The sequence below is a fragment of the Jatropha curcas genome, chromosome 4 (assembly GCF_041381405.1).
Source record: "Jatropha curcas cultivar XTBG-Jc1 chromosome 4, XTBG_Jcur_1.0, whole genome shotgun sequence".
Lineage (NCBI taxonomy): Eukaryota > Viridiplantae > Streptophyta > Magnoliopsida > Malpighiales > Euphorbiaceae > Jatropha > Jatropha curcas.
The window spans coordinates 28,482,670-28,502,112 of NC_143154.1; the positions used below are offsets into that span (position 1 = coordinate 28,482,670).

At 29.7% G+C, this 19,443-nt stretch overlaps 4 protein-coding genes across 5 annotated transcripts; all 4 read left to right on the plus strand.

Moving 5' to 3' along the window:
- Nucleotides 1-7,418: 7,418 nt before the first annotated feature.
- Nucleotides 7,419-8,083, plus strand: LOC105632369 (uncharacterized). Its single transcript, XM_012214739.4, has 2 exons — nucleotides 7,419-7,862; nucleotides 7,956-8,083. Exons 1-2 carry the CDS (start codon nucleotides 7,514-7,516, stop codon nucleotides 7,970-7,972), a joined length of 366 nt encoding a protein of 121 aa, XP_012070129.1. The 5' UTR covers nucleotides 7,419-7,513; the 3' UTR covers nucleotides 7,973-8,083.
- Nucleotides 8,084-8,230: 147 nt separating this feature from the next.
- Nucleotides 8,231-10,866, plus strand: LOC110009289 (hypothetical protein). Of its 2 annotated transcripts, none has more exons than XM_089720712.1 (3): nucleotides 8,231-8,869; nucleotides 9,959-10,324; nucleotides 10,605-10,865. In XM_089720712.1, exons 1-3 carry the CDS (start codon nucleotides 8,504-8,506, stop codon nucleotides 10,776-10,778), a joined length of 906 nt encoding a protein of 301 aa, XP_089576838.1. In that variant the 5' UTR covers nucleotides 8,231-8,503; the 3' UTR covers nucleotides 10,779-10,865. The 2 variants fall into 2 exon arrangements, with proteins under 2 accessions (XP_089576838.1, XP_089576839.1); XM_089720713.1 differs by having other exon boundaries at nucleotides 8,235-8,869; nucleotides 10,583-10,866.
- A 500-nt stretch (nucleotides 10,867-11,366) lies between these two features.
- LOC105632368 (uncharacterized) lies at nucleotides 11,367-13,568 on the plus strand. Its single transcript, XM_012214738.4, has 2 exons — nucleotides 11,367-11,802; nucleotides 12,120-13,568. The coding sequence occupies exons 1-2, from the start codon at nucleotides 11,434-11,436 to the stop codon at nucleotides 13,050-13,052; spliced, it is 1,302 nt and encodes a 433-aa protein (XP_012070128.2). The 5' UTR covers nucleotides 11,367-11,433; the 3' UTR covers nucleotides 13,053-13,568.
- Nucleotides 13,569-16,794: 3,226 nt separating this feature from the next.
- On the plus strand, nucleotides 16,795-17,622 carry LOC105632367 (RING-H2 finger protein ATL74). Its single transcript, XM_012214737.4, has one exon. It carries the CDS (start codon nucleotides 17,064-17,066, stop codon nucleotides 17,559-17,561), a length of 498 nt encoding a protein of 165 aa, XP_012070127.1. The 5' UTR covers nucleotides 16,795-17,063; the 3' UTR covers nucleotides 17,562-17,622.
- The last annotated feature ends 1,821 nt before the right edge of the window (nucleotides 17,623-19,443 follow it).

Genomic DNA, 19,443 nt, shown 5'->3' on the forward strand with positions numbered 1-19,443 from the left:
TGGGCCGGACCGGCACTAGGGCCCAGGTAAGCTTAAGGCTCCCAAGGCCCGTAGTAAGCCTGAAACACTAAAAATTTATTATCTCAATAAAATTTTAAACATTTACAAATCGCCCTGCTTACAATACACTATATTTATAATATAGGCTCACGAAATTATTTCATCTATAATAATACACGACTTAAAATTATACAAATCCTATAACTGCGGAGTTCACTAACAGATCTATACAGATAAACCTTCGGACATTTATCTATTTAATAGATCAATACTAAAATTAGAGAATTTCTTTTTAACAGTGAAAGAGCAGAGTTATAGCTGAGATTTAGAAAATGCTACTTCCTGAAAGATTTAAACAAAAGAGATGTGAGTTTATTAATGAATAATAATTATTGCACAACACATGCATTCACACAAATATATAAATATATCAATCTAGTCATCCGACTAGCTATATGCTCACACAGACAGTCACACAAATGGCATATCACCAGCACTCACAATTATTAACATCTTCATATAATCACATCACGTGGAAATTGGTCAGTGGAGTCACCGAACCCCCGATGAGCCGTCCTCCCACATGGCTCATCCTCTCACGTGTGCACCAGGGAGCCGATCCCCCATACTGGCCGACCGGTCTAATCCTCACTTGACCAGCCCTCTCATTATTTTTCCATTCTCTCTTTTCTTTTTCATACCAACAGGAGGCAACCCGGTCGTCTCCATCAAATCTAGATCATCAGGCGCTCACAACAGGAGGCCACCCTGCGGGCTGCGATCAAATCTAGATTATCAGGTGCGCCCAATAAAGAAGCCAACCTGTGGTTTTCCATATCATACGGATCAGAACAGTAAGTGCACACGGGGGCGCCGATCTCCCATTTACCCGGCTAACAGAAATCAGAATCAGGATCCATATAACAGTAACAGTCTCACAAACCCATGGTGACCCACTTCATCCCAACTCCACATAAACAAAGCATAGTATTATCACAACACAACTAATCAAACATTACAATTAGATGCAGACATAATGATCCATTGAATATCGTAATGGAATGCACAACTAGACATCCATTTCTCAAATGCAATTAAATAATTAAATAAATACTATTAACAATAAACAATAATGATAAAATAAATGATAATAATAATAAACAATAACAATAAAAATAAATAAATAATTAGAGCACTCTATTTATTATGTGTTAAGTTATAGAATTATTCTAAATAAACTTATTAATTATGTCATTAATTAAAACTAAACTAAGTTCTAGCGGAATTTCGGCAGCACCTTCCCTAAAAATTGGACTATCTACCTGCTCAAATATCTCAATATTAATATATATTTATCAATCATTGCACACAGCCCATCCGTCGGGCAATCAATCACTTTAAATCCCATCCTCCTTCCAAAACAACAATATCAACACTCAACCATTAATTTACAACAATCATGTTCCAGTGGTAATAGCAATCATTCTTTACTTTATATAATTATAACTAGCTTCAATAGCTAATTACCAAACAAATGAAAGCTTTAATACATATATAATTGAATAAAACTTACATCATTATGTTAATTTCAATTGTCTTCATTTGATAGTTTTATATTGTCTAACTATTATAGTACTCTTTATCAAGCTTTCATTTCTTCATTCTTGCTTACAGTAACAATCCACAACAAGTTATAAGGAGCACAATTATTCCAACAATATAAACTTGGTTCAATCAAAAAAAATCCATGATTTTCTATAGCTAGAAGCTGCCATTATATGAAAGAAACCTTGAGTTATTGATTAAACTCATACATCATATGCTACTTAACCCATTTTCCACCAAAAACTTAATTTATAACTTCATTTGCATTATACCGCAATAATTGTTCAAGCTAATTAGTTAAAATGGCACGCTGCCATTTCAGGTTTCGCAATTCTTCCGTCATTTCAGTTTATAGCTCATGTAATTTATTTGACAATGGTTTAAACTAATTTGCAATTACGTTATTTTAAAATTCTAAACCAACCAACTAAACATATCAGGCTATCGCAATTACCGCAAGCTAATCAATTTAATTTATTTAAAAAAAAAACTAAAAATGTTCTATATAACCTAATTTCTTGTTATTCAAATTAATTTACTTAATTACTCTATTAAATTCATTAGTTAATTAATTCGAAATCTATACAAAAAAATTGAGAATTGAGTCTTAGAACATACCGAATGAAAATCGGATGACGAATCCACAATCCAGGCGAGGAGAGGAAGATTCTGTCCATTGGGCCTCACCGGAGGCTCGCCGGAGCGCCGCCGTCTACCGCCGTTCACGGTGGCCGGAAATCATGGCTGCCCAGAAACATGCAATTTGTACACCCCTAGAATCGAAATTTCACCAAGGACACAAATCCATGCTCCGTTTGTTGAGTCGGTGGCCCATTTGGCCTAAACCGATGCCACCCGAAGCTTGGCACCGCCGTCAATAGTGATTTCACCACCGAAGCCTGATCGTCGGAACTGAAGGGAGGAAGACACGCGCAAGACCAAGAGGAGTCGATTAGAGGTCTCCTCGCTGGCTGTGTCCGCCGGAAACGGCGAGAATCGCCGGAAATGGCTTTGCACGGTGTCGCGCTGCTTCTAACGCGATTTCTTCTCGTTTCAAGCTCTGTTTCCGCAAAACGAGACTACAAATGGCTTCCTTTCTTTGTGCTCTTCAATTTAGAGCTATGGCTTGCCGATTTTGGTGGCCGGAGGCCGGAGGTCGGAGAAGAGACAGAGAAGAACGCGCGGAGAAGAAGAAGAAGAGAAAGAAAATAAGAAGAAAGGCGGTTTCTAGCAATTTCTAGGCCATTCCGGTTCGATTCAAACCGGTTTGGTCCAAGTCAATGGTTTGACCCGATTTAATTTGGTTTGCAGAAAATTCAAGCTAGTTTTTGACAAAATCAATTTGATTTCTAGGTCCGATTTATTTCGTTTGTTTTAGTTAGGTTCCGTAACTTTTTTTTTTTTTTTTCCATTTACTCAATAATAATAATAAAATATTAATAGTAACACTATTTGATTTTAGGATAATTAATTTGTATATATTCCTAATAGGTTAAATTACGAGGTTTCGTATTATTTCTCAAAAATTTAACCGTTCTCAAATTGAAAATTCCGATGATATATTTGGGCTTAGGCCCAACTCGCAACCTTGGGCTCCAATTGAAATTGTTTGGTATTTATAGCCCATATAGTTGAAAATCGAGATTTTTGATTTAATAAAAATTCGAAAGTTTCAAAAATAAAAATTCGGGGTATTTCATATATAGAATTGCAATTATGTTCTGTTTTTTCCTTGATGGGTTGAATTGTATAGAGTTATGATATTAAAATATGTAGAAAAAAATTTATATCCTTTATTCATATTAGCCTTGCAATTCTTGTTCTATTTTTAATTTTTAATTTTTAACTTATAAAATGTAAAAATAATTTTTTGTTTTGTTTGAAAATAAAAATTGATTCAAAAATAGAAGCACTATTTGAACTTGATACTGAACTTAAAATTAGATGAATATGATATAATTGAAATATTCAGGGACCAATTTGGTAATTTAGTAATTTCTCATTTTCTATGTATGTTCTTATAAGCCAAATTAAGAAAGTTTGATTGTAGTCATAGTCTGCAAAAGCTTTAGGATTAAATCTACAGAAGTTAAACTGTTAAGATTAGGTAAAAAATTTATTTTATTTTCCTTTTTATATTTGAAATTAAAAATATCAGCCCAATTATATATTAAGATTTGGTGTACTATCACTAAAAGATCATTTAGATTTGATAGAATTTAAATATTCTATATATAAATTTACCATATTTCTTTATTTGATTAAAAAAATAAATCACAGTTTATAGAATTAATAAATTCCATTAATATCTCTATTTCATTATTTTGGAAAAGAGATCACATTCTCAATTTCATTATTCTTTAATTCAAAAATACTCTTCAATTCTAATTCATAAATTTTATTTTTTAATTAAACAATGAAATATCTTAATTCATCATTCTCAAAAAAAAAAAAATCTTAATTCATGAATTTTATCAAATTCACAAATTTCAAACTTCATCAATTAAAATAAATTTTAAATTAAAAAAAAAAAAAGCGAATTTAAACTTCATTCTTCTCTTCTTTTTTTTAAAAAAAAAAAAAAAAAAAAAAAAAACACATCATTCTTCTCTGTACTATAAGATTATGACTAAGCTTGACTAATTGGGCAGAGCCATTGGAAGACTACTAGTAAAGGAAATTTTAAAGGTCCAATAGATGCTAATCGGGCAGCGAAAGCTCTTTCTCCTTTAAGATTGTGGAAGAAAGGCTCTTGATCAATAAAAACTCAAAATAAAAAGCTAGTAGTACAGTATATGGAAACTCTTACCCATGGCTATTTTCGCATTTCGATATGTTTTTGCATCTCAATTTTCTTGTTTTAAATATTATTTTTCTATATAAAATTATATTCTTTCAGCCTAAATATAAAAACACGTCTGTAAATAAAAGAAAAATAAATAAATAAGCAAATTATTACATTTGGTTAGTAGTACAATATATGGAAACTCTTACCCACGACTATTTTTGCATTTCAGATATATTTTCGCATCTCCATTTTCTTGTATAAAATATCATTTTTTTTATAAAATTATATTCTTTCGGCTTAAATATAAAAAAATGTTGTGAATAAAAGAGAAATAAATAAATAAATAAGCAATATTAAATTTGAAATGCTATTCAACAATTGATTGGTGTAGAAAGCAATTGTTTACACTTGCTTAGACAAAGTTTTTCCAACATAAAAAATTAATAATGTTATATAACAAAACCGGTCTCAAACAAATTAATCAAATGGTTCAATTAGTTCCACATTAGAGACTTTAAACAATTCAATTGACAAAATAAAAAAAATGTTTTTAAACGATAAAATAAAATACACACTTTCATTTGTTTATAATTTTAACCTAAATCATAATTTGAACAAGAGCAATTATTAAATATATCTTTTGTTATAAAATAAGACTCAAAATGTATCCTTGCCTAATGACTCTATTATATGTTGATGATTAATTAGAAGATTTAACTAGACAACAAAACCTAGATTAACAACCTAATCTAGATAACATGAATGAGATAGCTCAGTGACAAAGAGCACTTGTGGGGCTGATCACTATGGCATAAGTTATGGATTCAATCTTCCACAATACAAATTTCTCTCGAATTAGCCCATTTGCCTCTGAGGACGATCAGTGTCAAACAGTCAAAGTGTAGGCTTTACTTTTGTGTAGTAGTGATGTTGAAAAATGAAATTACTGTATGTTAACATTTATGGTAAACCCTGAAATTGAAAATGCATATAATTTTTAAAATATAATTTTATTTTTTAAATTGTTATAAAGTTGAATAACTTTAATTTATATGGAGATGATATATTCATTACTAAATATAATTTTAATTATAAGCAATAAATTTTATCTTCAGTTTTCATAACTTGGTGAGATTTTATTGAAAAAGAATGTATCAATAATTTAAATTGCATTATTTGGTATAAAGAAAAGGGATCGTGATATTACTTGGCCTTTAGTAAATTGTTTCATAAAAATAAAATAAAACTTTTTAAATCCTTCTTTCCATTTTTTTTAATTTAAGTGTAATTTCTAAAATACTCTTTAGTTAGCCTTAGAAATTCTTTTTTTTTTTTCCTTTAATTTTTTTTGCCAATAAGATATACTATTACTGATTTTTTTATATTCTATAAAAAATATGAAAAACGGAAAGGACCTCTAATAAATAAAGGAAAAAAAAAATTTTAAGCCAAATAGAAGGTGGGTGCCGCAGTCCAAAAGGGTGGCTGAACAAAATGTATTTTACAAATTTGAAAGAATTTGATGATTTTATTCCTTTTAAAAAATTGAAGGGTCCCTCCGTCCTAAGTTCTGTGGGTAACATGCCAAAAAAAAAATCCATCAAAAGTCAAATGCCCACCTAACAAGCCCTTCTTTTCTTATCATAATCACTAAGAAAATGTTAAATTACAATTTAATTCCCTATAATATAAATATTTAAAATATAATTATTAACCCTTTCTAATTTTGAAAGGTTGTTACGTTTATATATTTGTCATTATCTTTCCTTTTATTTTAATGGCTGGCCTATGTTTAGACCATGCAATTTCTCCATTCTATAAAAATTTCCAACTTGTATTTCCACAATCATAATTCTTTTTTACTCAATCATTCAAATCACACCTTAAATCGTATATATTTTTTTCTTAAACAAATATAATTATCCCTTTCTAGAAGTAGAGGTGTTGAATTCATCAATTCATACTTTCTTATTTATATAAATGGAAAATTTATGTAGAATTTTGCATTATTTAATTCTATATTCTACTTAATTAATAAAATTTACAAATGAAATTTAAACTTGATACCAATGTAAACTATTAAGAATGATAAATTGTGAGCATAAACTAATAAAGGCACATATATTTTATTTTGAAAATTTAATTCATGATTGTAAATTGCTCTCTAAAGGATTTACTTCATTATCCTTTTCTTTTATTAAAAAATCAACGAATCAGGTTGTTCTTAGTTTAGCCTGAGATACTGGTTTTAGGACTATTTTAATGGAGTGGTTTATGGACCCTCCATTGATTATTCATGATGTACTGCTTCTTGATGCTACTGATAATTAAGCAGTTCTTCTTAAAAAAAAAAAATGAAATTTCATTATAAAATATTTTTATCCTTATTTGATATAAATAAATTTAAAATGTCAAATTCATTTACAAGTGATGTGATTTGATTACTATTATCCTTGTTTAACATAGATAAATTTAAATGATTTGGTTAATTATATTGAATTCCATAAAATTCTGCTTTTATGCTTCAAATAAATGATTTTCATTTATATCAAATATAAAAATTTCAAATTTCAAATGAATTGAAAATTATTTTTACTAAATATAAATGTGTGTCAAAGGATAAAGAAAAAGAAGGTTGAGCTAGGAAGTTGAAAAAATATATGAATATAAGTATATAATTTTTTTTTTTTCAGAAGTTGAATAAAAGACTAGTTACTTTTGGACTAAGAAGAAATTATATCCACAATCCTTTTCAAGATGTTGAATTTATACTGAATTTTACGATCAAATGTAGGATTTGGTCCGCTTTTAACAACTAAATCAAATTGTCTTGAATTAACAATTAATTTAATTTTCTACGTCGATACAATAAGCTATAAATGAAAAAGACTCAACATAGATGTCCCTATATTTTTAAGGCACCAACCTCAACGATAGGACATATAGAAGTAGTGCCCATATGACAAAAAGAAAAAATTAATGAAAGTCAAAGAAATACACATATATATAATGCCATAATGCACTATACTAGCCTTTGAAAAAACATAGAGGAATCTCCAATTCTTTCTCCACTATATATACCCTAGGTATCTTCAGATCACAAGTGGGATATTAGAAAAGATGCAAAACAAATCTTTTCTTCTAAAAAAGAATAACATGAAGTCAATTAGGCCTTTAATTGCCTTGGTCATTATTGCTGTCTTAGGCCTATGGGAAGTTAACACAGCTAACGCAGCCCTTAGTGCTGCGCAGTGCAAGGAGGAAAGAAGGCTTGGGCTTAATGCTTGCAAGCCAGTTGTATACGGCAGACCACCATCTCCGCAGTGTTGTCAGCGTATAAGGGTTACCCATATCGAATGTGTTTGCCCTGTTATTACCCCTAAATTAGCTGCCCTTATCGACCTTAACCGTGCCATTCGAGTCGTTGAAGGCTGTGGCAGAAGGGTTCCTCGCCATTTCAAATGTGGAAGTAAGCTTTCTCAATTTAAGTCTCCTAGGCAATTTAACAAACATCTTGAAGGTGATTATTCTGATTTTTGATTTTCTTGCTTTACCTTCGTAGGTATCACAACTCCATGAAATTGGGCTTCAAGAATATATATTATGCTTGGGAGAAGAATTAGTTGTATAATAAAAAATGAAATCCTTTTGGATTAAATTAATAAATGAAACCTCCCTATTACTATGGTTGATGGAAGGCAATAAAGTGGGTTTTGCTAGTAACTATTTTACGTATGGAATTCCATCCTCTTTGTTCCTTTTCTCCCTCTTTCATTTTTCATTATTAAGAACAAATTGGTACATCAGAGGTTTTTTTTTTTTTTTTTTTTTTTTTGTTACCATACTAAATTTTATTGAAATGTGTTAATATTAGTTTGATCATGTATTAGTCTCCAACTTAGCTGAATGGAAAACAAAAGGAAAATAACACTGCTTAAAGCAAGAGGAGTTAGTCAAAATGGAAGGGACATGGAAGAGGCGCCGCCGCACTTTCCCTTATTTTTGAATTCTCTGAAATGTGATATCCCATAGCAAACAAAAATTGGAAAAAAGTACTCGTATACATACCAAGTGTTGACCCATTTCCTGTTCTATCTCGATCGCTTTCAGATGGCGAAAAACCCATTCGTATTTCCCTCTACATTTTCCGATTCCCAATCACCAAGACAATCATCGTCCTCTTCTCCGTCGCTATCTTTTGATTCATATTCTTCATCATCTTCTGATCCAAGTGTAAATTCTCCTTTTCTGTCTTCTCATCATCAAAGTCTTTCCTTACAGCCTTCCCAAACTTCTTCCAGCCGTTCCGGCCTTCCATCTGCGGCTTTCCTCGGATCTTGCGCCGCCCGCAAAATCCTTCGCCGGCCATGTAACGATAAGTGTTATTCAGCTTCCTATTTTCCTCCAAGTGCAGAATCGCATAATTTCACTGTTGATAGCGTCTTGGGACTTAGCAATGTCGAGTTCTTTATGAAGGTATGGTTTTAATTAATCTTTAACTACAAAACTACTATTTACCAAATTGGGTCTCATCTACTTTGAAAGGGGTTTGTATAAATGAGAGTCGGAATGGTGATCATGTGGGTGTGAAATTGCTGTTCATTCCTTGGAACACTGAGTAGTATAGTGTTGCACGTGTTGTTTTTCTTATCATTTACCATTATTTTAATTTTAATTTTCAATAAAAAACAATTCAACAAAATGATTAATAAAACATAAATAAAAGTATACAAATAATTGAAAATTAGATAAAATATTTATTATAGTTTGATTCTACCGTATTCATGTTCTTTTCTATAAACTTTAAATAAAAATGTTCATAAAAAATCGAAAAAAAGATTTACAATAATTTACAAAAATTAATTTTATTATAGAATAAAAAAATTCACTCAACAATAAATATAATAATAATAATTTGCTTAAAGAAAATAATGATTTTCTATTAAAAAAATGAACAATAGTAATTATAATAAACATAAAATTAAACTAACTTACGCGAGTGGCCAACAAGTTAAAAATTGAATACATAAAATGATAATTAGACTTAGATAATAATATGCATAAACACAATGTAAAATTTAGTGAATTTCAAAGTTGAATTACAATTCATAAGGAATAATATTGTTGATACATAGAATAATATTGACATTAAATTAAAATTAATACATCAAAGATCAATAAAAAATGGGTCGAGCAATAGGTGTTTGACATACTTTTAATAGCGAAATCCTTAATAACGAAAATAAATAAAATTTGTATAAATAAGGTAATTATACGTATAGTACGTAGTGATGTACAAGATATAATTTGTAATTAACATATGACAAAACTTCTACAATAAGACATAATTTAAAATTTTAATTAGTATAAAACATAGTGAGGTTATTGATGAGTGCTGACCATGATTGTCTTGAAATCAATTGCCTTCGTAAATTCCAAATAATTGTTTATATTCATGGAACAGTTTAGTGATCCAGAAATGCAATTAATTAGATGCAGCTGTTTTTTTTTCAGATAAATTCTGTAACAGTTGACTGAAGTTTCCCGTTTTGTTTTATCTAACAGGAGGGGCGCAAGATCAGTGTTGGAGATTGTGCTGTTTTCAAGCCACCGCAGGACTCCCCACCTTTCGTTGGAATAATTCGATCGCTGATTGTCGGTGAAGTGCTCAAGTTGTGTGTGAATTGGTTATATCGACCTGCTGAAGTGAAGCTTCGCAAAGGCATCCCTTTGGAAGCTGCACCAAATGAAGTATTCTATTCCTTTCATAAGGATGAGATTCCTGCTGCATCATTACTCCATCCGTGTAAAGTTTCATTTCTCCCAAAAGGTGTTGAACTTCCATCAGGGATTTGCTCTTTTGTGTGCCGGCGAGTTTACGACATTCAATACAAGTGTTTTTTCTGGCTAACTGACCAAGATAATATTAATGTACGTGTGTACATATTTTGCTTGCACTTCTTGCACATTAAATATATCCCTTACATTCACACTTCTTGCATATTGCGAAATTGGAGTATTTTAAGAATAATAAATTATATTTTTCTAATGTTACACTAATTTACATTAGATACAATAAATACTTTCACAACGAACTATAAATGATAATTTGGTCATATTATCTTTAGTTTTATTATAATCTAGAAAAATTAATTTTTTTTTTAATTCTTGTGTAAAAACTTTAAACAGATGGAGTATTTCTTTTCCACAGGAACGTCAAGAAGAAGTAGATCAGCTATTATACAAGACACGCATAGAAATGCATTCATCTGTGGAACCAGCGGGACATTCACCTAAGCCAGTGAATGGTTCAACATCAACATCACAGCTAAAACTTGGGTCGGATGATGTACACAGCGGTGCCTCATCCTTTGCTTCTATTTAGATGACTATGATTGTATTTCAAAACTAGCTACTCAAAGATATTTTATATTAATTCTAGCCTAAAATCTAGTCGATTTAATATCTGGTTTGTAGTATTCTAGATTTTATTGTATTATTTTTTGTAAAAGCTAAAGTTAGTACAGTTAGGTATTGATTCTTTTGAAAAAGCTTTATTTTGTAACTATGAAATATGAATACAGAGAAAGATTCATTATCTTTCCTTTTTTCACTGTTTTTTTTTTTTTTTCATTATCCCTTATTTCAATCAATGATAAATATGCCATAAGGAAATTATACGACATAATAATAACAATAATAATTATTTTTCTGTATCTAATATAATATTTAATTAATAATATTGAGTTTGATTTAAATTATAAGATGGAGTTTGCTATGAACATAAGATGGGGTTTGATTTTGAATTTGATAAGCATCAAATGAGAAGGAAAAAGAAAATTATAAAATTATAGTATTGTACCCTTATAGTATTATACGCTTACACTGTATAATTACTTGGAATTATCGACCTAAGTGCTCAAGCTATTATAATTAAATGAAGCATTAGCAAAACAAAAATAAAAATTATTCTCAAAAAAATAATAATAAATAGACCACCGTTGTTGACCCATTTTCTGTTCCATCTCGATCGGTTTCAGATGGCCAAAAACCCGTTCGTATTTCCCTCTACGTTTTCCAATTCGCAATCATTAACACCATCTTCATCTTCTTCTCCGCCGCCATCTTTTAATTCGTGTTCTTCATGTCCATCTTCTGATCCAAGTCTAAATTCTCCATTTCTGTCTTCTCATCAAAGTCTTCCCCTACCGCTTTCCCAAAATTCTTTTAGTCCTTTCGGCCTGCCTTCTGCCGCTGTCATCGGACCTTGCGCCGCCTGTAAAATCCTTCGCAGGCCATGCACCGATAAGTGTTATGTAGCTTCCTATTTTCCTCCAAGTGTTGAACCACATAATTTCGCTGTCATTGATAGCCTCTTCGGACACAGCAATGTCGTCGAGTACCTGCAGGTTTGCTTTTAATTCCTCTTTAATTAGAGAACTAATATATACCAAAACTGCCATAGTTTGAGCCCAATGCTAATCAGGTGCCATTGTTATGAATTTCGTAAAGTTTTGTATAGTTGATTTAGGACTTTATATTTCTCGTTTGGTATGAATGATGAGAATGTTTATTTCACTCTCATAAATTTAGTTTTATGAAATTGAACAAATTACAAATTAAATTAAGCCTCAATAAAGTTCAAGTACTGCTTTGAAATTTACACATCAAGAGCAGAAAAGCAAAGTGTTAATATTAGTTTGATCACAGTGTTGTTATTTTGCAGCAAAATGGCAATTCTTTGTCATATGTTCCACTATTATTGTTGTTGAAAGACACAAGTAAAGATGGAAATCAACACCAAGCAAATCCCAGTGAGAACAGCAATGATGTTCGATATGGAAGTAAGATTAATATTAATGGCCAGCTCATGCTTGGCGTTTCTGATAACTTGAAGGCTCATTCATATAGTAGTTCTTCAAAGCATCTAATGATGTTTGGAATTGATAATCTAGGCACTATTACATCTCCAGCGAATCAGTTAAGGGGTAATAATGATCTTGATATGCAGGCTGATATGGAGGATGAATCTCTCAACAGTAATGTTGATCCAAGGGTTAAAGATGATGTTGATGCAAAGATGGATGATGGGGATTCTGGTGACTCTGGACCTGAAAGCATTTGGAAGTCTGAGATTGCTAAATTTACAGAAAAAGGAGGGCTTGTAGATTCTGAAGGTGTTGAAAAATTACTGCAGCTCATGGAGCCTGAGAAAAATGGAAAAAAGATAGACTTGGTTGGCCGATCTGTACTGGCTGGTGTGGTAGCAGCAACAGATAAGTTTTATTGCCTTGATAGATTTGTGCATCTTAGGGGCTTGCATGTATTTGATGAATGGTTGCAGGATGTGCTGAAAGGGAAGATTGGAGATGGTAGTGGTTCCAAGGATAGTGAAAAATCTATTGAGGAATTTCTTGAAGTTGTACTTCGTGCATTGGACAAACTCCCCACAAATATTTACGCCTTACAAACGTGTACCATCGGTAAATTAGTGAACCATCTGGGGACACATAAGAACTTAGAAATTCGAAAGAAAGCTAGAAGTTTAGTTGACGCATGGAAGAAACGTGTTGATGCTGAAATTGATAGAGACCATGGTTTTAAGCCTCCAGTCGTTTGGCCAACAAGAACACGACTTCCACGACTTCCACCCAATTAAGGATTATGTAATTTGCTTTGGCAATGCAGATGCTTGAATCACATTTCTGGAGTATTAAGATTGGTAGTTGTTTAAGAGTATTCAAGGGCGGATCGACCAAAATAAGCTTCCAGTCGGGTTAAGGGAGGTGACAATGTTGGTGACAATGTTGTATATATATTTGATGTTGAGGCACCGGCTCGCCTGCATGCATTTCAGGTACATAATAAACCAATTGACTCTGTGTTGGGATCCTTTTTCAGAGTATCTAGTGTCTGTCAGTGAGGACTCTTTTAGACTCTGGAGTCTGCAATCTGGGAGTGAGGGGAATGTCTTCACTCTTCGCGTCTCGAGTTGTGTTGGCAACAAATTGCGTCCCTGTGTTTTCCATTCTACATACCCTTCACTGGTAGTCATGGGTCGTATAAACGATGAAATAGGACACAACAATTAAGATATGTGTTTGAAGAAATGACTGGCATTTCTTGTTTTGCTTTGATTTTGTTAGAAGGCGGAAACCTTTGGGTAATTATTTAATTCAACATTTCAAAGTTAAAAAATTAAAGTAGTTAAAAATAGAAAAGAAAAATTAAATGAAAATTGTGTTCAAAAATTTTTAAAAGAAAATAAATACCTAATCATTTGCTTAAAAAATTATCTATTATGTCATATAATTTTCATATGCCATATATTATCATCTATTGAAATAAATAATATCTTTATCTTTTATCTTTATATTTTTTTCCCCTTTGTTTATTAGTAATTTCATAAACGGTTGGGGCACATATCCATCTATCAAAGCTCCCTTAAAATGAATGATTAAGAAATAGTTTTTTTTTTTTTTTTTTTTTTCTTTTGAAGAAGTCAATACTCTGTTAGATAGTTGTTTAAAACATTTATCTTTTTTTTGAGAAAATATAAAAATTTATAATTGCTTGGATTATAAATATAATTAAACTCCAAATCTACATAAAACTGCATCATTGTTGTATTTTTTGAACATAAGACAAATCCTAATAATCAATCAGACTTGTTTTAGCATTGCTCTCTTCCTCTTTTCTCTCTAATTCATCCAAGGCTAGTTTTTGTTTGGGTTTGCCGCTGTTTTTTTTATTCTCGCACTTAATCTTTTATTTGTTTTTAATTAACTCAAATTTATTTTCTTATAATAGATATGTTTTTTCTTTGTTTTTTTGTTATTGTTGTTTTGTCTGTATATGTGGAGTTATTTTGCACCTTCTTCCATCCGTGAGGGTTTAATTCTTTTTTTGTGAAGGTTATTATTAAAATGTATGATATTTGATTTTATTTGGTTAGAGAATTTGGATCTTGCTTTACTGATGTGTATCTTCGATAAATGAAGGCTGGTAGTACGGAATGTTATTCCATTGGTGCTATTAACACATAGTGGCTTGAATTCATATGTGTACTTCATATGCAACAAGTTTTTGGAAAAGCAATTCAAGTATAGAAGATTCAGAGAAATTATTTTGTCGTCCAAATCAATTAAAGGACTAGTTGTTACCATTTATATCGATCAAGGTTAGTTTCAAACGAAAAACTTCAATATTGTTTCTTTTAATTTTAGTTTTACTATTTAAAAGAATATGAATAATTCTTTTGTTATCGAAGGATCGACAAACTTTTTATTAATTATAATAGTAAGTTTTATGTCTGGTCTGATACTTAATTTTATTATTAATGAATTATATTTTTCAAAAAAAAAATCAACCAGACTTGAGCAAATTGGAATTCTGAAGAAACAAGGCGCTATATAGAATTAATTAAAAAATTATTTACTTGCCTCTAAAAAAGAAAAATAAACATAAAGAAAAAAAGCATATTATTCTTGCATTTAATTAACAAGTATCTTACTTTTTCTTTATTAAAATTTCAATTACAAGCTAATTTAGAAATTACTCAATCAATTACTTCACTTTCAATTAATTGATTACATCAAGAGGTACCATGCCTCTAAAAAGAAGAAATATAGACATAAACAAAAAAGAAGTATTATTACTTTATTTAATTAATAATACTTGTCATACATCACCTTGTATATTTTAATCTATACATTCAGATAACGAATTTACTTATAATACTTAAAAATTGACACGTAAATATCTTTGACGATCACATTTTTTTATTACAAAAAGTGGTGGAAAGTAAAATAATTCTTAAATAAATTCAATGAAATTTCGTTTATTCCAAATTAATTAGGAGTTATTCTCGTACTTCTTATTCCTAGCAATTTTTTGAATGCTTTGCCAATATGTTTTTTAGCTGCATTCCATAAGTTGTTTGTGGAAGCAGTATTTGCTGAACCATTCTCCATCCTTTGGATTCTCCACCTCCATTGTAGATCTAGCTCACTCAAACCTCCTTCCATGGCTTCAACACTTGAGGGATTGTTCCTTTAAAATATGAAAAAGATTGCTCTATTTTGCTGTGATCTTTTTTTCTGGGATAGGTGTACTTATAAAACCTTTTTATAGAATTTTAGGGCAACTCAAATAATTAAGAACATTAATATTTTTAAATCTTATATTAAATAAGAAGATTAGCACAACTTAATTAGACAATCTTATAATCTGGAAAAAATCGTGTAATTTTATAAGCAAATCAATGAACATAAATAAATGAATTAAAGCGTGAATAATGGTTTTTTTTTACATGATTTTATTGCCATCATTAAATAATTCTATATTTCATAGCCTATAATATATAACCATATATGGTCATGTAAAATCCTATATTAGTTACTCATTTTTAGATATGCTAACTATTTCTTCTAAAACTTTATTTGAACATTAGCAATTACATAATCATGATGGATGTCAAGAAATTTTTTTTTTACATTAAAAGAATCCATTAATTTTTACTATTTTGACCTTTCTTGAGGGTTAAATAAAAAGAGATCGACATCTATGATTATATTCTAATATTTTCTATATTCAACATGAATAGGGCTTTGAATGTTTTTGTTTTTAGGTACATTCTTTTATAGAAATGCATACCTTGTTATACCCCCATATAAAGTAACATATTGGACATGTTATCTATGATAAATGATATAATTCAACAATGTCAAAATATATAAATTAAAAAAAATCCAACAAAACTCCGAGGAGATAAGATAAGGATAAGATGGCAGGGAATTATGACAGACATAGTTCCTACTCTCTACCTCGGATTCATACAAATGCCTCCTTTATATGGATCGGGTAAATCTCCAGTACACATAGGAGTTATGATCCATAGACATTGATGTGTTTAAACTTGGATGCCCCCAAGAATTGAATCCAGGATCATCAAAAATTTGTCCAGTGTGGTTTCCATTAAGCTAACCCTCTTGGGATAGACTTTAGTTCACTTGATCACTAAACCAAAGTCTTTTTAGCTAATTGGACTCCATTTAAAATCCTAAATAGCAACATATTGTTAGGAGTTATAGAGCTGTAATCCCTAACTCACTGTTTGTGTGCCAAGAAATAGAGAGAAAACTATATCAACTGTCCCAAATCTGAAGTAGTCCTAAAGATTATACACAACTGAAAGTTGCCAAACCACAAATTCTTTGGTCTTAACAAAAATATCTTAGTCCTTTCAAGAAAAAAAACAAAAACAAAAACAAAAATATCTTAGTCTCTCATTGCACTGTGTTTCTTTCGCCTACAAACACTGTATTAGGAACAGATTGGACCAATAATGTCACTGAACATGAATCTAAATAAAGCCAAACTCTCCCTTTCACTTGCTTTCTTCTTTTTCTTCTTCATAAGGCAAAGTAGGACCATTTTATGAACAATTTGACACAATATGGCATTTCTATGGTCCCAAATTTTTGGATAACCACTAATAAATTCAATACTCCTTTCCCTTATCCTCTCTAACAAAATTAGATGCTTCCTTTTATCTGTTTGGAATATTTGTAACACATATACCGATTATTAAGCTTAAAAATTCAAGTGTTGCTTCTTTTGCTTTCTCTTCAAAAACTCACCTAGACATTTCATCAAACAGGTAAAGAACATGGAGAAATCTGTGTACCACCGGCACCAACATCGCCTATTCTTGGACAAGGAGATAGGTATGGCTCCCAATAACCATGAAGACAAAACAAGTAGTAATTACTATGCAAGCAAGTCAACAAATTTCGATAACAACATGGTTATAATATTAGCAGCTTTGTTATGTGCATTAATGTTTGCTCTTGGTCTAAACTCTATTGTACGGTGTGCTATAAGATGTGGGTATAGATTTGTGTCTGAGACTACTCCAACAGCTACAGCTGAAGCTACTGGACTGAAGAAAAGCACATTGAAGCAGATTCCGGTGGTAGCATATGAATCAGAGCTAAATACTCCAGTAACAGAATGTCTGATTTGTCTCGGAGAATTTGAACAAGGTGAAAAGGTTAGAATTTTGCCAAAATGTAACCATGGTTTTCATGTGAAATGTGTAGATAAATGGTTATTGTTACAGTCATCGTGTCCGCTGTGCCGGCAACCATTACTGGATCAAGTCTAACATTATTGTACAATTTTGTTCTAATTAGCAATATAAATACTCTTGCCGTTTGATTCGAGAATTTTATTTTTCATGTCGTTTACAGTGAAGCGGAAAAAAAATTTGTGTGTTCGAAGAAACAGAATATATTTTCATAGTGAGCAAATATCAGACGAATTAAGTTGAAATTTATCATTAAAACTTCAATAATAAGCATAATAATTCAATTGATATAGTTAATATTAATCAAATTTATATGTTGCTTATTTTATTTATTTATTATTTATTATTTATTTTTATTATGAAATATAAGATTATGAGGTAAAATTTGTTTTATTTATTTATTTATTTTTATTATTATGAAATATAAAATTATGAAGTAAAATTTCTTAATAATATAATGTATCATGATTTTCTTATTTAGTCAAATATGTAAAAAGATAAAATTAAAATTAATGATAAATTCTATGAAATATAATGTACAATTTAATAGTTTTATTTGAATCTTACTTGGTCTAAGTAAATTTTATAATTTATTTATAAATTTACATTTTTTATATTTAATATAAACAAAAGTTCATTATAATTCAGGTTTTTGATTTTATAAAATTGATTACATTTGAACCTTTTTTTTGAAATTAATAAAATTATAAATAAATTTTAAACTTAATAAGGCCACACAAATTATTAAAATTAATTTTAAATATAATTATCTAAACTCTGATAGATTTAATTATTATTCAACGTAAGATTTATAACCATTTTTTTGTATTGAAAAATTCTTTTGAGTTAGCGAAGACCTATCTTATAAATAATAATGTTATTAAATAACTAATATTTGAACTTACCAACTTATTAATCTTTTATAATTCACGTTAAAAAAAATAATATTTGAAATTAATTATAATCTTAATATTTCAATTAGATTATAATAATAAATGACTACTACATAGAACTCAATTATTATGATGATGGTTAATATTTATCTGTTTTAAAAATAAAAGAAAATCATATTTCAGTTTCAAAATTTAATAAAAAAAAGACATATATTACAAAGGATTAATATTTAATTTAATTATAAATTTTTATATTTAAATTTAAATTTATTATTAAAAAATATTAAATCACGAATATAAACAATAAGTATAGATAATGTGTAAAGATATTTTTTAAAAATTAGTTTTTAAAAATAATGTTTCTATTAGTAAAATGCTTACAAGATTTTGTGTAGATTTCAAAGTTTTTTTTTTAATCAGTAAAAAGGTCAGTTCATATTATTAATATCTAAAAATGAGGAATCACATAGAAGAAAAAGAATATTGGTATATTCAAATATTGGTTTTTTTTATAATACTATCAATTATGATATAAACTTTTTTTTCTTTTTAAATCTATGAGACATGTATTTTCTAACTCAAAATAAGCTTTAAACCGAAAAAATGCTTTCAAATTTTATGTAAAACCATATTTTGCATGTACGCAACATAAATTTTTTTAAACAAAAATTAAAACTCATATAAAATCATAATATATAATTATTGAATTTCATAAAATCAAATATCCATACCATCATACATATTGTTTTCTATTTATGTCTAATTTTACTACCAAAAATAAGATCTTTCATGTCTAGAATGACCAAGAATACTTTTTTTTATATTCAATTATAATTGTAACAAAAGCGGATGAAGTCTTAGGTCTAATAGCCAAGACAAAAATCCTTTATCTCTTGGTTTGAAACTCACTTCACCATCATTCCCTTCAATTTATAATTTCATTCAAGAACATTAAATTTCTTACAGAAATAATACTGAAACGTTGCAACCAACTTGTATGGACAAACCAACTTGTATTTGGCAACTCTATATAAGAATTAGCAATATCATTTAATAGTCTTTTCGCA